The sequence below is a fragment of the Dipteris shenzhenensis genome, chromosome 23 (genome assembly GCF_047967505.1).
Source record: "Dipteris shenzhenensis isolate YYH24624 ecotype China chromosome 23, Dip_SZ_1.0, whole genome shotgun sequence".
NCBI classification, from domain to species: Eukaryota; Viridiplantae; Streptophyta; class Polypodiopsida; order Gleicheniales; family Dipteridaceae; genus Dipteris; species Dipteris shenzhenensis.
Genome location: NC_141618.1, coordinates 32,995,732 through 33,021,668, shown reverse-complemented (window position 1 = coordinate 33,021,668; position 25,937 = coordinate 32,995,732). Strand labels below are relative to the sequence as shown.

The following is a 25,937-nucleotide window of genomic DNA, read 5'->3' as shown; positions in this document are numbered from 1 at the left end:
GCGAGAAAATAAGAATGTACTCATGTTTGCATTCTGCTCCATGCTAGTTGCTCATCGAATCTTCAATGAGGTCGAATGTGGATTTTTGTATGTTGGGCATACACATGAGGATATCGATCAGGTTTTTTAGCATAGTCTCAAGGGAGCTTAAATGCAAGGATGTGGAGACAATAGATGACTTGGTAAGAAGATGTGGCAGGCAAGTTGGTGGTCATAAGGAAATTACAGTATGTGAGAGGCTCGAAAGAATGTATGATTGGAAGAGCTTCATTCTACCTTTCATACAAATGGGTGGTGATGCATTGACAGGTCATACCAATCCACACTACTTTCATTTTTTTTAAAAGATGAAAAACCCATAATGTAATGGCAATAGTATTCTCATGATACAAAATGGGAACCTGAAGAACCTTACAGTCTCTTAACTTCAATTCCCAGCAAGGAAAGGTATCCAACATGGGCTCTTATACAAGAATTCAATGAGAGGTCTAACTGTGAAATAGAAGGATTAAAAGCATTTATTACATACAAAAAGGAAATGCTCCGGAGATATCCTGATTCGAAGCCTACTTGGAGAGAACACACTACCACTGTAATTAACAAGACACGAAATTTAATAAAGGACCTTGAGAGAATGCGAGGCTCAAAGGATGTCAAGGAAGAATGCAATATGTTTTGGCCAAATGTTCATAATGATTTGCACCCAGCTCCAGTCTTTGAAAATGAATTTGTATCATTACTCCCACGTCCATATTGTAGACCGAAGAAGAGAGAGTTTATGCCACAAGTAGATATAGAGGTCGATTGTTTTGTTGTGGTTTGGCCATCGTATGATGAATATGAGAATGTGAAGTTTTGGGTTGCAAAAGTAGTTGATGTGCAAAGAGATGACCAAGGAGAGCTACAACATTTACAATGGTATGGTATGAGCCAAAGGGCAAGAAGGAGAATATGGATAACAACACATTGTATACTAATTGTATAATGAAGGAGTGGGTCCCAAATGATGAAGTGGTCTCTCAAGTTTCGACGGAGACAATCATAGTGTCTTGGCATTCAAGGGCAAAGAAATCAAAGAAGCACATGGGGTATGAGGTAGAAGGAAAAAAAAAAAAACCACAGCAAAGTATTTTGCATATACACGAATTTTTAAGGATGCTCGCCATGGAGGAAGTAGAAGGAGATAGCACAAATGAAGAATGTCCATGATTAAATCTTTGTATTGAAGTCCATTGAAGGATTTTATTTGGGTACCAAGCAAGAAGCCAATTCAAGACAATTATAATCAGAGTCATCACCTCCTATGTCAAATGAGAGTCAAAAGATGCATTGGATGTCACCCAAGGGTCAAGGCTTGGCAAGACAATAGGGAGTTAATGCAGATGGCACCTGGCAAGGGACTATCACATTGAGCAATAAGACAATGAGGAGTCAATGCACCCAGGGGGCAAGGCTTGGCAAGACAAGTGGGAGTTAATGCAGATGGCACTTGTATTTTGCACTGATGTCACCCAAGGGTCAAGGCTTGGCAAGACAATAGGTAGTTAATGCAGATGGCACCTAGCAAGGGACTATCACATTGAGCAATAAGACAATGGGGAGTCAATGCACCCAAGGGGCAAGGCTTGGCAAAACAAGTGGGAGTTAATGGAGATGGCCCCTGGCAAGGGACTGTCGTGACATTGAGCAAAAAGACAATGGGGAGTCAAATTATGCAGATGGCACGAATTGAGGCTCTTTAAGAGCAACAATTTAAATTGTAAACATATGTTCAATCTATATCATTTTGGATATAAAGACTCTAGCTAAGAGCAACGTCTCTCAATGTAATCATATAATAATAGCTATAATTGCTATTACACTCTTTGGTTCAATACAAAACTTGGGTCTTATGGCATCATGTCTTTTTTCTATTTATTAAAAGTTTTAAAAATTTTGTGCATATTGCGAGTGACAATGTTATTTTCATGAAATATTTAAGTCTCCTTTCATGGATTTATAAATTTATCACGTCAAGGAAAAATATTAAAAATAATTAAATTAACAAATAACTTAGGTATAGCTAGAATTTCTAATATAGGATTATTTCAAATTCCTGCATGTTGGTGCAAAAGTATAGATTGAAAAAATAATATTTTTATGTGAATATGATAGTGCCACAAAGTGAACTTTTGATTTGGGAAGAATATTTTCAGAAAGTAAAATTTTGATTTGGGAAGGATATTTTCACAAAGTAAACTTTTCATTTGGGAAGGATTTGTGGGCTTCGTCCAAAAACAACAGAAAAAGTCCAAAATTAATGAAATAGGTGTTTAATAGAGTGCCGGCCTTGCCCTTAGGCGCAGGCACTCATTGGAGGGGTGGTTGCCATTGCATACCCCACACCAGACATTGTCTCTTCGTGGAAACAAGTGGGAGTTGCTCGATGCCTCTTTGGAGGTTCCTTTTCTCCATTTCTTACCTAGCTTCTCCAATAGATTGGAGGCTAGCTCACTCACATCCAAGCTTTTAGGCTGATTAGCCTCCTTCTTGCTTGACTCTTCACTCAAGGACCTAGTCGATGGGGTTATTTTGGAGGGGGACGAGGCCTTATCCGAGCCTAGTTTGCCTTATCCGAGCCCAGTTTGTCCATCATATTGTCACATATACAGATGGCCACCTTGTTGCATAGATCAAAGAGGTGGGGTTCATCACCATGAGGTGGTCATGTAGCTTTGGGTCAGCTAACCTGATAAGGAAGCTAGGCAATAGTTGTTCATCGCTCATCCACTCATAGGGTTCATAGTGGGCATTGAGGTGCATAATCCTCGCAATGTAATCCCTCGGGGATTCCTTGTAATTTTGTTTTACCCCATACAATTGGTTGATCGGGCTCCATTTATGGCCGCTAGGGGCAAATCCCACAATAAAAGCCTTTCTCAATGTCTCCTAGTTGATATTTTTCTCTAGGGTGAGAGCCCTATACCACTGGCCTACATTGTCATCCAGGCCGAGTCTGAATGCATTGGCCATCTTGACTCGGAAATGGCTATGGGTTGGCCATGGGACTTCTTGAGGGATTTGCCATTCCTGCAGGGAACACTGGGGCGAGTGGAGTTGGTGTTGGCCCCCTTCCTAGGGCATTCACCAAAATACACATTGCCTCAACAGTCAACACCATTTGAGCAGCTAGCGAAGGTGGTGTTACTATGGGTCTGATAGGTCACAAGGCTGGCCTTTGGCCTACCTAGCCTAGGTAATGGTGTCCATGTAGTTGCTGGTGTCGGCATTAGGACAAAAGTACCCATGCCTGTGTTCATTGGTGCAACTGGTATAGACGGGAAGAGACAAATTCCCAAAGACGGGGGGTCCTGGGGCACAGTAACATTGGTTCCATGCAATGGGCGATAGGGTGGGAACTACGATGCCCCATAGTTGATGAAGGCTAGTGGGGCCGAGGCTCTTAGAGGGTCATAAGACATTTTACCTTGGAAGTTCCTAGTATCCCCTCGGCATTGTCTACGGAGTTCCCTCATCCATGGATCTTCATCATCCATGTTCTCCCACTAGGGGGGTCTGGCATAGGCAAAGGAACCTAGATCATAGAAGGTAGTTTTTGTCCTAGTCTGAGGCTCGGGAAGTGTCTGCTACTGGCCTTCCCTTCCTGTGGACATGTCGACAAAGGGGTTCTCCATGTCTGCCGACTCTGTTCATCCTAAGCGGTCGAACATGTAAGAGAATGTACCCACTAAGCCTGGATGCAACCGAAGGTGTAGGTGAGTTGGGAGAGGCTACACTCATGAAGGGTGCTTCCAAGGCCCTTGGACTTCCAAACTCTCTGTTTCGTTTGAACTAGATGGAGTTTCTGGAGGGGACCTACGAATTAGTGGAGGCTCGAAATCGAGCTTCCAGACTCCCAACTAAGATGGAGGGTGGGCTGAGCGTAGCTTGAAGCACTTTCTTTTGGCATAGGACCCTTTGTTAAAATCCTTCCGGACCTCAAGTGCATGTGGGATGCCTCTGGCTAGGGACACCCAAGCTGAACTGAGGTTCTAGAATTTTCTATTAATTCCTTAGCTACCCCAGAGGTATCGCAACGGTGGGCAAGATAACTCTATAGCATCGATCGATCAGTTACAGGAATAGCAACAGGTGGCATAAGATGGCTTTGGTGACAAGTGACATCATAACCTTTCAGCGACGATCAGTAGCATAACCTTTCAGCGACGATTGGTGGAATAAGGAAATAGCACCAGTTGGTGTGATGAATGTATCACAACAATCAATGGGAATAATGATTGCCATGTGGTCGGTACGATCGGTCGAAAAGGATATCCCGTCGAGCGTAGGGATATCGGATAGCAACGGGCATCGGGATCTTAATAACATGCAAATCGATGGGACATTATAGTGATGGCATGGGGATCAAAACGGTGACGATCGATGGGAAAGGAATATAGCGTCAATGGCAGGGTAAGTGGAAACCACTGGATGGTGAGATTGAATAGTGACGAGTGGTGTGATGGAGTAACGCGACGGCGGCAAGGAACAATTATTACCACGGACGGAGGGGTGGGTTCACCACGCCGATGGTGGGGTAGTAGAATAGCAATGGTCGATGGAAAACCACTACAGCGCTGATCAACAACTGTCAGTTTGACATGCATTAATATCGGGCGACGAGGTAACCCGTAGTCAGAGGTTAGGTCGATGAGAAAGTGCTATGGCAATGGGTCAATGCAGGTTCACCAACAGGATCTGGCTAACGTGCTAGTCGGCAGGGAAACTGGTCGGTGCGATATGCTACAATGCCGACTCAATGGGGTAGTCATACATAGTTGAGATTTGATGATTTTTGAGAATTTGGCAGGTTTTGTTCATGATTTTTTGTGATGGGGGGGTGCTACACTACCTAATCTACCTTATCAATGAAAAAAACTTGAAAACAAACACTTTTTGGAAGTCAAAATGCAAAAACTTAGAAAAGGGGAGTTCTAGAACATAAAACTACTTCAAAACTTGACAAAAATCCTTACTTTTGTCGTTTTTTAGGTGATTAGATCACACATACACCTTAACAATCAAGGCTACCAAGTTCCTATCAACTTGAAACACCAAAAAGCATAAAAAACAAGCTTCTCATGCTTACAAATGACATTCCTCATGAAAAAATAGATTTCCATCCTCTCGCTCTCTCTCTCTCTCTCTCTCTCTCTCTCTCTCTCTCTCTCTCTCTCTTTCCACCTCTCTTCTCTCCTACAACTCCACTAATAAGCTCCAAGGTAAGCTTGAAGGCTTGTACAATGGGAATATATCGAAGGGAGACGTGCAAATGCAAAAACATACCTTTTATCCCCAACAGTGGTGCAAAAAATATAGTGGGTCTCAGTGATGACTCACGTGTTGTGGGGTAGTTGAAGTTATGCTGAGGGAGCCTCCAGTCCTAGCTACTCCTTATGGGAGCAATGCATAGCACGAGCCATCCACAAGTGTCACTCAAGCGACCTCCAGATTGTTGCAATGTGATTTCACGCAAGGAAGAGGGAAGAGGAAGAGGGCAGGGGAGAGGGAGAAGGAGGGGAGAAGGAGGGAGAAGGAAGGGAAGGAGAAGGGAGTGAGGGGGGATAGAGTGACAACCATAAAGGCACTACAATGGAAACAAGAGAACACCTAAAACACTCTTGGAAGAGAAGAGGGAGCTTGTATTCAAACTTGTGCAAACAACAATGAAGACCAAAGTCAACCATTTGGTCTTTTATACATGTCACCTTTTGATGGGAGGGCCAACCCTTTTCCTTCTTAGGACTCTTCCTCACTTTACAACCATGGGCTCTTGGGCTTGTAGGGCACTAAGGCATATTTCTAGTCTTACTAACTCTCCCTACTAGTGGAAATAGCCCTTGTGTTAACCATATTAAAGCACTTGGGACAAACCTAGTATTAGGAGGTGGTCCTTACCGGTTCCTAAATAGCACTTGTGTTAGCCTTGCCACTCCTAAGCTCAGGTGATTTGGGGCTCAAACTCTCTGAGCACCCTCACACCTTCACCTATTTGGGGTTGAAACCTCGTATACTAAGCTCAAAACCTAGAGTGACGAGGCTCGGCTTCCACGAGACACCCCATGACAACCCTGAATGTTGTCGAGAAGTCTTTTCTTCAGAATATTTGGGGGACAAACTCCCTGAGTTTGAGCTGTACTCCTTTCGTGGCTATTTTTGTTGGCGTCGCTATTTCCTGTGGATGTGGAGTTGAAAAGTGCAAGGCGCATGCACTCCTCATGGCCCAGAAGTGTGCATCTCCTTGTTCTTGGTAGGCATCTCGTTGTTCCAAGTGGTGGTAGCCTAGGATCCTTGAATCCTTGGACTTTGGAGTGGATCTTTGGGTATTTGGGTATCAAACTCCCTGAGTTTGAGCTATACTCCTTCCATGTGCACATTTCTTGTAATCTCTGATCTTGGTGTATTTGGGTATCAAACTCCCTTAAGCTTGTCTGTTGAAGTAGATCATTCATCCTGGTCACCTTTACTCACTCATTACCCTGCATTTAGCAGCTATACTCTATGGATGTTAACACATGCATACACCACACAATGTACATTTACACATGTACATATAGGCTCGGGGGGGTCACTCATCATATGTAACCCTATCACGTGAGTTCAACAGAAGGATTTTTTTTATTTCTAAAATTTACAGAAATAAATATACATAAGGGACTATTTTAAATAGTTTTGGAAAAAATTTACAGATTTGTATAGAAAAGGGGTACATTTTATTAATGAAAAAATTACATATAAGGGATTTTAAATATAGGCCTTGAACACACGTGATATAGAGGGTTTATGCATAGTGACCCCCCCGAGCATATAGGCAATGGGTGTACGAGCATGCACTGTGGGGGTTAAAGGTCACTGTGCCTTTACCCCGATTATGTACAATACTCAAACACATATATAAATGAATGAAAAAGAAGATTAGGATGGTTCTGCACCCACCAAAACTAGTGTGGCTCTCTGTTTCTCTCTCTCCCTTTTCCATTCTTGCTTTTGTTGAGAGCACTCTCAACTAGTATCAGAGCCCAGGTGATCTAGCTGAGCGTGCATGAATGCCTAGAAGCTCAGCAGCTCTGTGGGAGGAAGGAGAAGCTCTGTGGAAAGCTTTGTGGGTGACTTTACTTGCATCCAAGTGTGCGGAGACCTTGGAGGAACCTTTGGAAAAGTCACTTTGGTTTTGCGAAGTGGTTTTGAGAGCCTGTTAAGTGTTTTCAAAGAAAAAGTCGTTTTTTGAGCTTTTCCATGTTCCGTTCGATGACAGAGACTCCATATTGACTTGTAGAGGCAACTATTGCTTGCTTTTGGTGTCCACTTCACTTTAGGAGCTTGGAAACACCTTCATTCTTGAATTTAGGATCATTTCATTGGATTTCTGACTCACTGTGTCAGTTTCTGCGTTTTTCTGCTCGGGTGTTGGAACTCAAGTTTAGAGCAACCATTTGCAGATCTGTCAATTCTGGTGGACTCAGGAGGTCCTAAAACTTCTATGTTTCTCATCATTCACACTCCGGTGGAGTTTACAAATAGCTCTATTTCGAAAAACGTTTTTCAATCCGTGTGTTGGACCTAGTGATTGAGACCACGGTTTCCAAAACCATTTGTCCCATTGCATTCCAGACACCCAAAAACCCCTACCTGTCAGTTCTTACGCGATTCAGTGGAGGATCTTCAGAGTTATAGATCTCTGTGTATTCGATTTCATCTCTCTGTTATGCATTTTTCATTCTAAGGTTTTGAAACCTTAGATTTATGCCACATGGCAGTGGATAAGTGTTGACTCCCATTTCTCACTCATCGGTTGGGATTTTGGAGTTCCGGCAGAAGAGAGATATTTGCAGCTTTTCTTGCTGAGTCCGATCATGTAATGGCATCCATGTTTTGAGGCATCTCAGGTTCTATTTTCAGTAGCGGTCATTACCGTGGGACTATGATTTCTTGAGCATACCTTATGCAGATCACTTTGGTTGTAGTTTAAGCAGTGTGCGCTCATTTGTGGTGTGCATTGGGTTGTAGTGGATGATTTATAAGCCATTTGGATGCATTGCGGTTCTTATTGGATGCGCTGATAGGCCCAAATTGCCTTGTGGGATGCTATTTTTATGGATGCTATTTTATGCTGAGGGACAGCTTTGACACATTGCAGGTGATGCACTGATAGTGCTATGCTCTCTTGGATGAGATATTATCAATGCATATGCTAGTGGACAGTGTTTATGCTTGAGTCATTCGGCACTTATTGGCATTTTGGATTGCCATTGCAGTTGGCATTTTCTTTTGGGACAGATTTGCTCATATGGATGCATAGTATACGCACATGAGTCAGATGCTTTGAGACATGAGTTTTGGTGATATTTCACTCTATTGTGGCATACACATTTGGGTGCACCTGGTATTTGGTGTGATTCTCCCTTAAAGGCACATTGTCCTTTAAGTGGGAGGTTGTGGGGGTTAAAGGTCACTGTGCCTTTACCCCGGTTATGTACAATACTCAAACACATATATAAATGAATGAAAAAGAATATTAGGGTGGTTTTGCACCCACCAAAACTGGTGTGGCTCTCTGTTTCTCTCTCCCTCTTCCATTCTTGCTTTCCTTGAGAGCACTCTCATGCACAACCCCCCCACCCCCACAAGCATGCACATATACATGCATATATATAAACAACACACACATAGGCAAGGGATGTACACACATATGCATCCACACCACACAATGTATACATACATATGTGCACATGTGTACAGATAGTCATGGGGTGAAAACACAAGTATGATATGACCTTTTCATCAAAATTTAAAACCAACCAAGACTTGAAGGCAAAACTGTGATGTACTAAAAAATAAATGGAAAATGAAATGGTGCTGATGGTAGGTGTTGCAATAGAACTTTGTGATTGAAAATATTCATTAATAATCTATATGAGAATGGTTTCACAAGAAATATTGGATTAAAGAGAGAAAAAAAGAATTAATTGATATTGAAAAAGAAAATGCCTTTGATTAGCATATGTACAATTGGTTGTTTTTATTTAGAGAATAAGGAATGGTGCAAGGTTGACATCTATAAATAGAAAGGAAATTTCAAAAAAGGAATCTAGTTTTGGTTAGTGAATAAATTATTCTTGCAATAATTGAATAATTTATCCATGAATATTTAAGGTGATTTTTTTGGTTTTGTATCATGTCCTTAGTTTTAGTTTTGTATGGTGTCCTCTTGATAGGGAGAAATAATTACATAGTTTCAAAGTGAAAACATTTCTTGCTTATTGTAGAGTATCTACATCCATAATATATACACATGACCTTATAATATCATCGATTTGCCTCAAGAAATTCATCTAATATTTACAGTTTAATGTTAATGCATTTTAGATTTTAATATGGATGAGTGTAACTATTGAGCATTCGACATTACTAAAACAAACATTGAATCTTTATTTTGCTTCTGTTATTATATTTATTTCAAGTTGTTTGTGAGTTTTCAAGACCTCCTAAATTACAATATGAGAATTTTTTCAACTTGACAGATGAATACAGAAGTGTAATTCTTTTGTTTTCTAAATATAGTTACCAATAAGAAGATGATGTGGTGGGACTAAATAAAACCATGTTATTATTTACAAAAAAATGTCTCTATCCTCTCAATATGTTAGTGCTACACAATTTCAGTTCACATCGCAATCAATCACTTACTCAACCAACATGTTAGAAAGGGAAACCATCCTCCTTTGCCATTTCTTAGTGGTATCATGGGATATATAGGAAACTCTATTGTTAAAAAATGCATTCAACTATACTATATGGATAAGTTCATTTATTGAAATCATGTATCAAGGAGGCAATGAGTACTAGTTTGTGTGGTAAAGATGTAGTAAGGAGACTGAAAAGTACTCTTCTTACAATACATATTTCACTCTTCTTGGAATACAAATCTTACTCTTCCTGCAAAATACAAGATAAAACACACGCATGTGAAGCTCTTGAAGAAGATGACAAGGGTAATCCTAGCAACAAAATTGACATAGTATTGCTTGCTACCTATAATATGGATTTCATTAAGCTTCTTTGTAAGCTAAATACAGTATTATATAGAAATATCCATTGATGGATTGGGAACATCACCTCTCATTATATCTCTGACGATGCTTCTAAGTACATGTCATAATCTCTCATGGCACTTCTAAGTGCATCTCATGAGGACTATATAAGTTCTATCTCCATAGTCCATAGGAAATGGTTGGTGGTTTGACCTCCAATGTCAAGGGGTTTAATTTATATGTAATATTTATGTCATTATACCACTATTTCTATGATAACCCAAATCTTTAGATATCTGGAGATAGGCAGTGCTAGTCCTTCACATACTTCTTCACATAATGCTTATATCTATGAATTCTGTAAAGAAAACTTTCAACCATTTGATGCTTAAGGTATGACATGAAAATGATGGATGAGCCTTATAATTTGTAATTATTATAAAAATCATTTCTAGGTAGATCTATAAGTTTTAGTTGCAAGATGTAGCTCCCTCAAACACATGTATAATTTATGGATATCTTATCTACAATTCAAGTCTAAAAGGTTTTAATAGCTATATTTTAGCTCAAGGGGGGTAGTACTAAGAAACCCTATGTATAACACGTGCTCAAGGTGTATTTCTAAAACCCCTTACCTGTGAATTTTCCATGAATAGAAGGACCCCTTTTCCTTTATAGGTTTATGGGCTTTTTTGTGCAAACCATATTTAAAAACCCCCTTCTATAAATGTATTTCTGTGAATTTGACTCATGATTTTGAATTTTAAAACCCATTCATTGGAATTCATGTGGTATATTTACATATTGTTAGGTAAACCCCCGAGGATTTTGGTTCTTGTGTGACTATAAATATGAGCAAAGTAAATAGATTATATGCTCTTGAAATTTTTCAACCACCACTTTCTATCTCTTTTCAAGATTTTTCTATATATTTACCTTACTAAAATTTCAGAATTTATGGATTACTATGGTGATTTGATTTGAAATTTTAAAACTATTCATCATAATACTTATACAAGTATCTAATAAATTGCATTTTATTCACATATTTAGCTTCAAAAAATTTTCAGTAGTAGCTACAATCACCAATAAAATTTACAATTGAAGTTAAGTTCTTCAATGTTTTTAATAGTATTATTTTGGTAGAGCTTTAGATATCTTATATATTAATATAAAACTTGATTTAGAATAAATATCAATAACTATAAATAAAAGATTTATAAAGAGAGAGAGAGAGAGAAAGAGAGAGAATAACTAATACCCAGTGGCTATTTTTTGTAGCATGAAAAAAGTTTTTGAAAGGTATCAAAAATCTAGCTTGGGAACTCAAGATTATGTTGTTGTAACACAAGATCACATTGAGGTAAATACAGCACATAGTGTCAAGTTTCTTTTTAAAATAAATGTCTATGGTTTTTTAATATCCATTTCTTTTTTCACAACGTGAAACTCAATTCTATTGAAGAGGAATAAAAATAAAGTTTTTACACATGCTATAACATGGATTCTATTATATTAGTTAGTCTAGAACAATCCAAAATGAGCTACCTACCTTGGCTTCACTTTAATAGGTTCTAGAAGTTAGATCTTGTTATATTTGGCTTAGGATTTTGGTACTCTAACACATAACATGTACATGGGAAGATCCATATTAGATAGGACATTTGTATCATCCTAAAAACTACCTCCTTAATTTGAATGAAATATATAAAGTATTGTGAAGTTTGAGAAGTTTTATTTGGAACTAAGATTATAACGTTCTAGAAAAAGCTAGGCACATTCTTATTTATTCTTCTCAAAGTGCAAGTAATAAAGGAGGGGGTGGGGAGAGAGAGAGAGAGAGAGAGAGAGAGAGAGAGAGAGAAGGGGTAGGGAGAAGAGTACTAGGACACACCATGTTCTTAGAAAAGGTATACACTCTCCTCTCCTGATAGTATTTGTATAGAGAACCATAACTAGGACCATGGTACATGCCCTCATTTTATGTTACCATTAATACATCTATTGTGATTTTTCTTTCAATAATGTGTGGATCCAGATCATCCCATTCCTAAAGTTATTGATTTATATGAATGTGATATATGTACTATGAAATCAACCATTGCAGTACTACTTTTATATTTTCAATATTAGTATTTAATTTTCACATTTTCATGATACATTTTAAGAAAAGTGCAAAAACGTGTTTGGAATGAGGACCAATTGGTTGTGTAGCCCAAGGACAAAATTTTACAAGTATTTAATAAAGAAGTAAGAAAAACTTTACAAAATTGGCCAACCAGTTTTAGCAATTGATAAATTCTAACAATAAGATAGTCTTCACAAGCATAGGAAAAAAATGGTACTTGGCACTTATGGAGAGAAAAGCTAATTTAAAATGTTACATAAAGAGCCATCATTCAATCCATGCCACAACAACTTGAAGCCTTAAACAATCTATAACCAGTAGCAAAATTTTTATGAAATTTGAATAATGATTTTCGAGGTCCAAACATCATGTCTCAATATTGTGTAATATAAATGATATTTATGGCCATGCTATGAACATGTAGAATATCAAGACCCAAAAAATTTTATTATACATTTAGAATACCATTAGAATGAGTTTATGATTGCATGAAAATTTGGTTCAAATATTACAAAACACATAGTTGGTTTTGATGAAATAGTATCAATGGAATTATACATCTAAATGCACAATATTCTAAGTAAAAATAGCTTTTAAATTAAAACTTATGAGACTAGGTACAATGACAAAGGAAATCGATGTAGATGAATGATTGCCCATGGAAATAAATTCCTGAAATGGGTGATAGTCTCAATAAGAATAGCTTCTAAATGATAAGTTTCATTGTGACTCATATGGTCACATGGGAAAATATTGAGTGGAACTTTAAGGAAGATTTCTACTAGGAACAAGCATCTAAATTTGGAAGTGTGTACAAGGATTGGTTCATTGGTTGAGCAAAAAGGATTATCTTCTCATCCTATCTATTATATGGAAAAGAAATGCTCCCTTCTACTAGAGATAAGTCTTGGATCCTTGGGGTGGTCAATCATCATATGTAACCCTATCACATGAGTTCAACAGAAGGATATTTTTAATATCTACAATTTACAAAAATTTACTTACACAAGGGAGTTTTTAAATGGATTTTGGAAAAAAATTATAGATTTGTATAAAAAAGGGTACATTTTATTAATGGAAAAATGACAGATAAGGTATTTTACAAATAGGCCTTGAATGCACGTGATATAGAGGGTTTATACATAGTGACCCCCCGAGCTTAGATCCTATGTTGACCAGTCTTGGAACTTGATTAAAAGAGAGATAGACAGATAGACAGACAGACAGACAAATAGACAGAATCACGTCAAATCCAATCACCACTAGCAATCAGCTCTTAATTTGGAAGACTAGGTCTAGTAGAAGAACCAATAACAACCAATCATTGTTAGCAATCCAAGTCTTAGAAGACTATGTCCTAGTATAGTTGTGGTATGAACAACCTAGGGCCATTCCCTTGAGTACGAGACATATCTAAGCCCCCCATCCTATCTATTATATGGAAAAGCAATGCTCCCTTCTACTAGAGATGCATCTTGGATCCTATGTGGACCAATCTTGGAACTTGATTAAGAAAGAAGATACCAAAAAAACTCATTGAGAGACTTACAACCAATGCTAGGAGAGCTAGCATGCAATGCTATTACGAAGCTAGTTTTTGCACTATCAAAGGTATATTAGGAATAAATATCATCTCCAAATAAGAGGTTTGATTGCTCTTTCAGTTAGGAAGCCTCACCACTTCACAAGATTATCCTTTAGTACGTCCTAAGAAACCTCTTAAGACATATTTTATTTTTTGAGTATGTAATATTAAAGAAAAATTTGCATAAAATTTTGCACTTTCTTATGGCTAAGAGTCTACATGCATAAGAGGGGAAAATAGAAGATTGTTCTTCCACCCTATAGTATACATTACATGAAAAACTCAAAAGCTATCAAAATGGAAAGCCATATACTATACTTTCCAAGAACAACTCAAGCTCTATCAAAATTAGAAAAAGTACTATACACTAGGCCCCTAGCTCAACTATGTATTGCAAAAAATGCTCATCAATAGCATGTTTACTTGGTTGTCAAAGAACTATATCGGCATATAAGACATTGAAAGAGTATATTTGTTTCAAGTCTCTTTGAGAAATATTGTAGTAACCAAGGAGCCTACATACAAAGCATAGAGTGAGCAAGAAAACATAGCCCTAGAGTACTTCATCATTAGATAGTATGTGGTCTAGGACCTCTATTACTTATATTAGTAGCAATGCCTCATGAACATACATGCCAAACTTAGTTTTAGCATTGTTGGACATTAGCCTGATGTGGATGAAGTCAGCATGACTAGTGACCTAGTTATACCCAGGCATGCACCTAAGTAAAACATTATTAAGAATTAGGTTGAGAAATCCCTAGTTCTTGAATTGCCCTAGCTGTTTCATTATGAGCCACCCATCAACAAGTGTACGATTTTTGGGTTGATATAGTAGCCCACACCCACCCACCCACCCACACACACATATGCATGCATGTGCACGTGCATGAGTGTGCACATATGCACACATGCATGCATGTATACATGCACACATAGTCTACAGTCTACAATGCATAATTTAAATTTCAATTAGGTTTACCTAATACAATGCTATTTAAAGGGGAAGGGGAGGAGATATGATGGGTTCTATCATGGAAGATGGCCAAGAATGTAGTAAATCAAACCCAAAAAAACAAGTGGGCATAGTCATCAAGAGAGGAGTGAGATCTCCCTAAAAGCTAGAAATACTTGGAAAATTGATGCGAAGGAAAACAGTTTTGGAGGCCATCCTATAATCTTGCAAGGAGATGTCAGGTAGGCAAACAATGCCACTAGAGATGGCTTATAGTCTATCTAGTACAAGAGCAATGTAAACAATGCACAAGACTTTCAATAAGATGTTATTTGGCCAATGTCATTCCCACCAATAGGACACCTAGCATATATCACGACCAGAAAATCATTTCATATAAAGAATGACTATTCTTTCATATATGATGAAGGCATTGAGTCCAAGCCTAGTAAAAAAGTTTATCTAACCTCAAAAGTTGATTGGCATGAAGCTATATCCATGGTGAGGGAATGAGTAATCAATAAGGGTTGGTGTCCATTAGGTTCATCATTGGAGTGTCTTGGGAACTAGTCTTTGATTTGGTACGCTCTTTCAAAGGGAGCATCCAGGGAAACCCTTTCTCTCACCAATTAATTGCTTATTGGCAAGTCTTCTATTATATTTATGTTGGTTGGAATGTCCTTCTAATGTGGTGAATGGCATGGCTTCGTAGAGCATACATTGGAGTAAGCTCTACGACAAGGCATACTTTGTAGAACCCGACAAGGCATACTTTGTTGCTTGCAAAGGGGTCAAATATGCACAAGATTTGATTCCCAAAGATGATACTTTTATGTCCTTCATGATAGCCACTTGATGCTATGCCTTAGGTATGAACTGCCAACCTGTTTGGAATAAGCTATGTGATTTAATTCAACCTTTCATCTTGTTCCTTTTGGGCTACAAAATTAAGGAGCATGGTAACTTTCTTGGCAATGAAATGATTAGTGTATATTTAAAATTTTAGGAAGTAGGTAGATTTTTTTATCCTTATGCATTTTCCAAAGACATTCCCGTTTTGCAGCTCTCCAAAATCTCCATTTCTAACTTACGTATGTTTTAGAAGTCTCATGTTCAGAATTTTATTTCAAAATTCTACTCTCCATCATCTATAGATAGGCCAACAGCTCTCCCATTTTGTGGTATTCTCTGTCCCCCCCCCTTGTGCCCCATTTTTCTTGTCATCCTTTGCTATGGCATACATCCTGGTATTTTGTGGTTGGATGGACAAAAATCCAAAAGAATATCTAGTTGCATTCAAGCGCAGGGTTTGTCTCACTAAATTTCTTGCCCGAGGATCACTAGTTGTTGGTCCTTCTTACATTCTTAGAAGGATTAGCACAAGTCTAGTATGAGAAGCTACCCAAAGTCACCTAACAAAGCTAGTCTTGGCATGTGAGCCATGATCGAGTACTTTGGCAAGGAAGAAGAGCAGGAGAATGTGCACTTGTAAGTGGCAAGTCTGAAGTAGTTGGAAGTGGAGTCGGCACATGAATATGTGGATCGAGCAACCATGCTTCTAGATCACTTCATTGCCACGCAGCAAGCCAATGCTGGATTCTAAGATGGAATGATTCAAAATGTGCTGAGCTACCTGATTGCTTGAGCCAAAGATGAGTTCCTCCTCAAACTTAAGTGGAAAAACCTAGACACCATGGAGGGGGCGCAAGAAATTGCTCAGAAGTTTGACAAGGTTCAATGTGTCCCTATAGCTAAGAAGCCCATAATTCCATCGCAACCCTCTTGAGTCTTACTGCATCTACTTGGGGAACTTCCCCTGCCTCCACCAGGAATTTATCGGCAAGCTCCTCCCAGAATGTATGCACATCCTCCCTAGGGATCTATCCTCATCCCCCGCCTAGAGGGTTTCCCCAACCTCACCAACATCCCCCCGTCTTTTCTACAACAAGCCAATGCTAGATTTCAAGCTGGAATGACTCAACATGTGCTGAGCTACTTGATTGCTTGAGCCGAAGATGAGTTCCACCTCAAACTTAAGTGGAAATACCTAGACACCATGGAGGGGGTGCAAGAAATTGCTCAAAATTTTGACAAGGTTTAGTCTGGCCCTGCAGCTCTATGAAGGCCATAATTCAACCCCAACCCTCTCAAATCTTACTGCATCTACCTGGGACACTTCCCCCACCTCCACCAGAAATGTATCTGCAAGATCCTCCTGGAATGTATGCACATCCTCCCCAGGGATCTATTCTCACCCACCACCTGGAGGGTTTCCCCAAACTTGCCAATAGCCCCCCATCCTTTCTATGCCATCTGAAGAACCATGTCTCAAAAATTTGGTGCCGGCCCTGAATGATCTTTAGCTTCAGATGGTAGGAATCAAGAATCAAACCAATCACACCCGAAGAGAATGTGCCAATATCGTGTGCTTTGATTGTCACTAGAAAGGACATTACCACATAGAATGCCCAAATGGCCTGTGTGTAAACCTTCTTGGTGAATGTAATGCAGGAGACTCAAATGTAGAGATCTTGGATCTTGGGAAAAGAAGTTGTGAAGCTATGAATCCTTCCTCCAGTCGACTTGATTGACCAAGGAAGAAGGTGTCTTTCTTGGAACCTCCAGATGTGGAGATGCTTGGTCCTTTTGCGAAAAAGAGTAAAGGTTCCAAATCCCAAAGAAGAAAGTGGTCACCCTCAAATTTTCCCATTGGATCAAGGCAAGAAGATTACTCAGTGGTTGAAGAAATCACCAACCGGTATTTGAACATAACTCTCCCACAACTTATAGTACTAGGCCCTAAGGTTATGCGTGAGCTACAAGAGGGGCTTTCTACATGGAGGACCAAGAAGAAAGGGAAGGTATGGGAAATTGCATCTATTGCAGAAGACATTGATCGAGACCCACACACCATAGATGCCATCATAGATAATTGCCACATCAAAAGTGTGTGTGTCGATGGTGGTGCCGCATGCAACATCATGGTACCCTGCATCATGAAAAAGTTGAATTTAAAATGCAATAGGCATTCCTCCAATTGAATCAAGGTAGAAGATGGAAGAAGACTCGCCACCTTGGGAGTCATTGAGAATTTGCCCATCACAGTCAATGGGTTGACCACCACAGTTAATTTTTATGTGATTGATATAGAAGATACTAGAAGGAGCTATCCGGCCATACTAGGGAGACCATGGCTAAGAAGGAGTGATGCAGTCAGTTACTGAAGATTGGACACATGTCTTTTGGTGCTTCAAAGGAGAAGATTCTAGTCCAACCTGGTACAACAGAGCTAGAAGAAGAAGAGGAGCTAGGAAGTGACACTACTTCATGTCTACAGTTTCTGAATCTCTTGAGGATTTAGATGAAGAAGAGGCCTCTAAAGAAGAAATCTATATAATGGACGTACCCCCTGCATCGCCACCCAAATTCCTAGAGATGTTCAAAGATTTTCCTGATCTCTTTGTAACTACCTACCATCATCTCCACCATGTGACCGCCATAGAACATGAAATAGATCTAAAACCAGATGTCAAGCTGGTAGCCCAAAAGTACTGAAGATTGGGGCCCATTAATACTGATGCATTGCGCACAGAATTGCAAAATTTAGTATAGGATGAGTTCATTGTTCCAGTTCACAATATAGAATGGGTCTCGCCTGTAGTCATCACACCCAAGAAGAACATGCGACGGGTCTACATCAACTACTACAAGAAGCTCAATGCTGCCACCAAGGGAGACCATCACCCTGGGCCCTTTCAAGACATCATCCTGGAGAAGCTAAGTGGCCATGAGATGTACAATTTTTGTGACGGCTACTTTGGGTTTTACAAAATCAGAATTGCAGAGACATCTACTCATCTATAAGATTGTATTTTCTACCCCTGGGGGGGGGTTCCATTTTTCGAGCAAAAACCCTCGAGTGACGAGCAGACAAAAGGTGGGAGGGGTCAAAATATATAGGCTCAAGTCATTTTTGGGGAGCAAAGAATTCCAAATTAATTCAAGGAATATGTAAGTAAATATGAAATATTGATAAATAGATATGGATATAAATAGACCTTTACATAATATACATATATAATGTCCAAGTGGTGACTTATTTTATGACTTTCAAAAATCATTTCTTTTCCTTTCACCATTGGTTGGATCATGAAATTTTGAGCAAATATCCTCTTCAGTTCCTCAGAATGACCTAAGAAAAATATATAATACCTTTTTAATAGAACCTCTAAGTGTATTTTTCCAGAGGAATATAGTTGTGGTTTGAAGAGCTTGCCCCAACCCTATTCCGCTGACGGAATACCCTTGGAGAGCCTATGTAGAAGGGGGTCATAACTTTTGCTCCTTAGCTCAGATTAAGGAGCTTTAAAAAGGAAAAATGTTCAAAATTCCATGATCTATGCAATGGTAGGCTTAAAATTATACTTTTTATAGTTATAAAAGAGAAAAAATAAAAATTTCAAGATGTATATGAGAGTTACAACTTCTCCGTAATTCATATTATGGTAGGAAGGAGTTCAGTAGTAGAGACCCAATTTCCTTAAAAGTACTTAGGTTTGGAGAATTGGGAATATTTTGAAAATCCCTCCCTTGCCTTCCCATATTTGATAATGTATTAGAGATTAATTTATGATCGATTATAATGGCTTTAAGTATGAGGTTCCGAATATCTTTTTCCTACTCATCCAAGGAATATGGTATATATTGTTATATGAGAGCTTCAAATATGGGATTGCTAAAGATTAGGGAATCTCTTTTAAATTGATTGAATTACCACAATCCTCAAAAGAGAGTATGGTAGGGAGGTATTTCTAGGAGTTCCTAAAGTGTTCAATATTTGTTCATATATAGATGATGTTCTCTAAAATGAGGGTTATAATGAAAAATAAGTAAGTATATGGTTCCATAAATGAGAAATTAAGAAAGAATTGTATATTCCTTTGAGAAATATACAAGCATGGTTGGTGTCAAAAATTATTGCTTGGACTTTTCTACTCGTAGGTTTTTGCTCGAAAACTGTGCACATCCCCCCTTGGGGAACATTTTCTTTTAAAGTGATGTCTTTCGGCCTCACCAATGCTCTAGCCACATTCCAATGGTTCATGCAGATGGTGTTTGCCCCCTATTTGGGGAATTTCCTAGAGATATTCTTAGATGATCTTTAAATTTTCTCCACACAAAGTGAGCATGTCATGAAGGTTCAGATGGATTTTCACAGAATCGATGAAGCAAATGGCAGCCTTAATGCTAAGAAATGCACTATTGGAGTCACCCAAGGGAGGTTACTTGGGCACATTGTTTCCATAAATGGTAATAGGCTACATCCGAAAAAGGTAGAATTGAATCCTCAAGCTTTCTCCACCTACCACCAAGCATCAGGTGCATTCTTTTGTCAATTTGGTTGGGTACTATCGACGCTTTATTGGATCAGTATGCTGCCTTGACACATCCAATGACCATGCTGTTAAAAGATGGCATAGTTTTCTTTTGGGATGAAGATTGCAATCAAGGGTTTGTGCAAATTAAGAGTGCCCCTGCTTTTGAGACCATCCTATGCAATCCTCATTGGTCTAAGACCTTCTACATCAATTGTGCGTTCATACAGCACACATTAGCTGGCATCCTACTCTAGCAAGGGGAAGACTAGTTCATGTATCCTATCAGTTTGCTTCACAACAAATGCTGGATACCAAGCAGTGCTACTCTGAGGCAGATAAGCATGCTTTGTCTTTGGTGTTTTGCATTGAAAAGTTTGTTAAGTTAGTTTTTAAAAATTTGCAATGGGTAGATCTATCCCATAGTGGAAAAACCATTTGTCATCATTTTAAAAGTCGCATCCCATAGGCTGGTTGGCTAAGTGGTTAGCAATCCTGCAAGAATATGATTTTACCTTCAAGATTGTGAAAGGAGGGTGTTCCAATTTGAAAATTGCCTTAATTGATTTGGAAAAATTTGGTAGTAGCTGCCATAGAAGCAAGTGATCCCTGGTTTTGGAAACATCTATAGATTCTTGACTGCCTTCTCTTTCCCAACTGAAAGCACTAAATACTAGCAGAAGAAGATCCGCAAAGATAGTAGTTGATATACCCTCTTTTATGGGGTGTTGTACCACCAAGGCATTGGTGGAGTGCTAAGGAGAGGTATTGATGCAGATGAAGTGCCCAGAGTGCTGAAACATTACCTTGCTTCTGACATGAAGGCATCCAAGGTCTTTTTACCTATGCTAATAGAGAAGGGTAGAACTATATGTATGCCATGATCATTACTTGTAGAAATGCACGCAATGGCCTAGTAGAACTATATGTATGCCATGATAGTTGCTAGTATAATTTGTAGAAATACATGCAATGGCTTAGTAGAGAGTTTTTAGTAATCTAGCTTCTTTTGTATGCTTTGCATTACCCTAACGGTTTCATCCTTTGAGGATATAGACCAGCTAATTGAGTATCCCAACTATTCTATTATTTGTCCTGGTTGCAAAATATGACCCAATTACAAAAGTTCATGCCAATCTTTGGCATTCAAAAAGTAAAATATTAGAATTGTTAAAATTAATACGTAACCCAGCAGCTAATCCATATAACTGCAATGCATCCATAAGAGAGCACATGTTTGACAAATTATTTTGCAGGAAGCAAAAAATATTATTTGCATAAATATGATCCAAAGGGGAATCCTTGCTGCACTGATCTACCAAGGGTCCATGAACATGAGAGGTCACCACCAAGAATGCATTGAGTAATACTTTTTTGATCTAGCCAAAAGATAGCATTACACATCCTTGGCCCATAAGTTCCTAGTTTGGGCAATGAAATTTTAATACACTAACTTTGGCAATATCTACCGACATAATGAGCAATTCTTATTTGTATAGCAATGTCTATATGCAATTGGCAATATTTTCATGTATCTACATTTGTGGTACAAAACCATGCTAGACTAGATGTAAGCCTACACAAGAACTCCTTTCAAACAATTAACCAACATTTTAGCTAGCAATAAAGTAATGGGATGCCAATCAAAAAGCGTTTCACACTTTTGCTTTTACAAGACCAAAATTTCTGGCCCTTATTGCTTGAAGGAAGGGGAAGCTATATCTCCCAAGACCGGTTAACATCTAAAGGATCATATCCTTAAGATGAGCTTAATATGCATGAAAGAAATCTATTGTAAGGACATCCCATCTTGGGAATTGCCATGTGCCCAGAGAATTTGAAGAATCATCAAGTTCTCCTTAGAGGAAAGGCATATCCAGGCTAATAGCATCCTCAGGCAACAATATAGGCATTATTCCATCCAAAAAACATTCTTGGCTACACGCTCCCATGAAGTAGATGGTAAAGGTGTAGAAAATAAATGGCCAAATGTAGCCGAAGTTCCATCTAATATTTCCTCTTGAGCAATAGGTTGTTTCTATCTAGAGGCATGAAAACATTTGAAAAACTTTTGGATGAGCAACCCTTATCCTCAAAAGAATTGGTCTTGCATAGATTCACCATTTTTTAAGTTTTCACTGGTCAATTTGTCTTATGCATGCCTGGCCTATAATAAAATTAAGTGTCTCAGCATGTTGCAATGATTTGAGCTGACATATGTGCAAGTGACCTTACTGTTTTGCAACTACCACATTCTATCTTTTTTGCCCTAAATAATATTGACCATAGTGTTTGATGACACATAGTATCCTCATGAAAAATTAGTAGTAGGCCACATCCATATCCTCATTGGCTTCAGGGAGCAAAGGCATGCATCGTACTTTATCATTTTGGTGAACTAATGATGTTCATGATAACTTTTGTTAACAATAAGAAATTTTGGCAGGGGTAGCATAGAAGCACTAGTATTCATACCAAAATAGAGACCCATACAAAAGGGTGAGTGATACAAAAGTGCATGCGAGTTGTCACGACACATAATGCAAGCTAGCGTGTATTAAGTTCTACCTGTCAAGCCAGCCCAGTACTGTGAATGTGTATTGCAATCAAAGGTAAAATCCAAAGATCAAAAGCATGAATTTGAAATACTACTTTAACCCATGATTTGTCTTAATAGCATGCCGAAACTATTTGTTGTGTTTTCATCAAAATTTGTAGCCATATTGAAAGAGTCACTAAGGAAAGCATTGCCATATACAATAATCTCTGACCGTACACTTGGTCCATGAGCTGTATTTCATGGAGCATAAACAAATGCAAATTCATATATTTCTCCATGTACCATGCATTGTATTACCTTCCATCTACTACCATTGGAATGATTAGAAGAAAGACATGGGTTGAGATCATGTTTCTACATCATCAAAGTATTACAATATCCATCACATCGAGGGTAAAATATATGATAGTTTGAAAAATGCCTATGCCTCCAATCATAGAGAGCATGTAAATTGTAAGAAAGAATTTAAGATGTGTATATACATGGAGGAAAATATAATGTGTATAAAAGAAACAAAAATAATTCATTAACAAGCATCATGTGCCTAGTAGTGTCGAATGAAAAAAGCCATACTGCTATCGGTTTGATTCATATGTACCGGTAATTCTAATACAATTACTCATTATAATAGTTGGATGGCCCATTGGTATGAACTCTATTACTATAAATTTTCATGTTATTACCATCACGGAATGAATCGACTTTATATTTATCTAATTTCTTTGCTATTTTTTTGGGGTCATGTCATTCTCATGCTATTTGGGACCAAAAATGATATTCATGAATGGTGCATTAATGTAAACGTTAATGAAAAATCTATAAAAGGGCCTAAAGGAGATAAGAATCAAGGGGACTTCCCATTTACATATGGGCTCCACAAGTAATTAAAACTCTATATGTGGGACTAACCCATGCCAATCTTTGCCACAAGTCAATCTTGCAGGTTTGACAAGTGTGATCCCCATCATGCTCCCTTGTGCTTGAGTGTGTCGTGCCCCCTTGCTTGACTTCACCATGGCAAAGCATAGAGTTTATTTACGTTAATGAAAAATCTATAAAAGGGCCTAAAGGAGATAAGAATCAAGGGGACTTCCCATTCACATATGGGCTCCACAAGCAATTAAAACTCTATATGTGGGACTAACCCATGCCAATCTTTGCCACAAGTCAATCTTGCAGGTTTGACAAGTGTGATCCCCATCATGCTCCCTTGTGCTTGAGTGTGTCGTGCCCCCTTGCTTGACTTCACCATGGCAAAGCATAGATTTTATCTAGTAGATCCATCATAGTTTGTCACCTAGCCACTCTCAAAAGGGCACAGGGGAGATGAGAATGAAGGGACCACCACTCCAATGTGAGACTAACCCACACCAATCTTTGCGATGTGTTAGTCTCGCATGCACGGTAGGCATGATTCGAAATAACATCTTGGTCCCTCTTTCATTTACGCCTAGGCCTTTCATAAATAGCGAGAAAACGATTGGTGGAACGCGACAACATCCACGTTTCAATGATACAAAGAGAGAAGCATATCATCTCTTAAACTGTCTCCATTGTTAAAAGGGCATATCCATGTTGCAGGTTTGAGATTATTTCATGACCTTGGTTCTTCCTCTCATCCCAAAATTTTAAAAGAGGTGTTTTCGTCTAGGGTGAATTGCGTACAATCTCTCTTGGAATTGATCATGTCGAGGCCGAAGCTTCTTGGTGGGTCTCTCACAAGTCATGGCACTGCAGTATTGGAGACATGAGGCTGCCAGAATGAAGGAGCAATTGGCGTTCCTGCAAAACACAGAAAGGTGTAGCCGAAGATCAGCCAACTGATTTACGTGACGTGTAAATTGCAAGTAGCTTATGCACTGAAAAAGTACTCGCGATATCTCTTGTCTGAACAATGGGTCTATTGAGGCAAATGTGGCGGCACTTTATGGGCGAAAATCTCGCAGGATTCCAAGTGGACGACTTAGAAAAGCTAAGAAACCAATTGAACACAGGTTTAAACCGAGTTCGGACCAGAAAGGTAAGAGCTTCAGCCTCAAGGGCTCTCAGAATTGGGTGCTCCTAAGTGCAGCTCTAGAAAAATCTTACAGCATCTGTAGAATGCAGCTAGTTTTTTGTTCATATTCATGGTAAACTTCTCTCCAGGTTCAATTGCTGCTGGAACAAACACAAGAACTTCATAAAAGGGTGCGTCATTTTGATGATTAGAAACAACTGTGCACGCATAATTGCATGACTTCTTTGTCGTTTGATGGTAGCTGTTCGATACGTTTTCTTCAGGAATATCTGCTTATTCAAGAAAATGAGATGCTGAGAACAAAGGTACAGTAACTCCTCTCTCATGGTTACACTTTGACTCGATGACGCGTTTCTTTCGTCTAAGTACACGTTGCAATGGCCTTGCAGCTTTCAAACATGTACACGATGCAAGGGACTACGATAATCGCAACGAACTGTCAAGATGCTCAAGAATCGTCGAGTTTAAAGGATTCGTCCAGACCAAAGGCCTCGGTGGAATCAAGCGTCAGTCCTTCCGAAACAACACTACAACTCGGGTCTAATTTCTCAGGTTATCGCATGTCCGTCCTCTTCTGGTGACCTTTTTCACTTCATTCGTAAGGATCTAATCTAAGCATTCAAAAATTTCCTGGCAGGATAAAGCTTGACAGTTGATGTAGAAGATTTGACAATAGCCTTAGTTGTTACGCCTTGCCATGTCACCACCTTTAGTAAACTTCTCCTTAATATATAGATATAGATATAGAGATAGAGATAGAGATAGAGAAGAGAGATTACGGCCCTACAAATTATCCAAGCAAGTCTAGTTAATGTGGTAGTCAATATTTGCTAACATGTTTCTAACCTTTTTCTTGTCAATTTGGGAAAGTAATTGCCAATTTAGACCTTTATATTCTTTAGAGTTATGTGCCCATTACCATTACCTTTGATTCGAAAATTAAAAGTTGAGGAAAAATGCATTTCATTTGTTTGTGTATTGAATTATTCCTAGAACTTATCATTTAATGTATCATAAAAGTCATTGTAGTCACATGATTCATGTTCTGTTTGGAGAAAGTTTGATATTTAAATCTATTAAAGCTACACAGTCTCTATCTACCTCCCTCTGTTACATACATTACTTCATCCCACTTATAAGTATTTTTAAAAATAATTTAGATAGGGTGCTACCAAAATTTAAAAATCTATATTTTGGGAAGCTTAGGATATTTTCTTTGAACATTTATTGAATTGGAGTTTTTTACT

At 38.7% G+C, this 25,937-nt stretch overlaps 1 protein-coding gene across 1 annotated transcript in view; it reads left to right on the top strand.

Annotated features, from left to right (window-relative positions):
- Positions 1 to 25,271, top strand: part of LOC147887274 (agamous-like MADS-box protein AGL11) — a 98,074-nt gene extending 72,803 nt beyond the window's left edge. Inside the window, exons 3-8 of the mRNA XM_087394263.1 lie at positions 11,352 to 11,433; positions 24,411 to 24,472; positions 24,582 to 24,693; positions 24,819 to 24,860; positions 24,954 to 24,995; positions 25,080 to 25,271. Coding sequence (XP_087250389.1) covers positions 11,352 to 11,433; positions 24,411 to 24,472; positions 24,582 to 24,693; positions 24,819 to 24,860; positions 24,954 to 24,995; positions 25,080 to 25,271 — 532 coding nt within the window. The remainder of the gene's footprint in view (positions 1 to 11,351; positions 11,434 to 24,410; positions 24,473 to 24,581; positions 24,694 to 24,818; positions 24,861 to 24,953; positions 24,996 to 25,079) is intronic.
- The last annotated feature ends 666 nt before the right edge of the window (positions 25,272 to 25,937 follow it).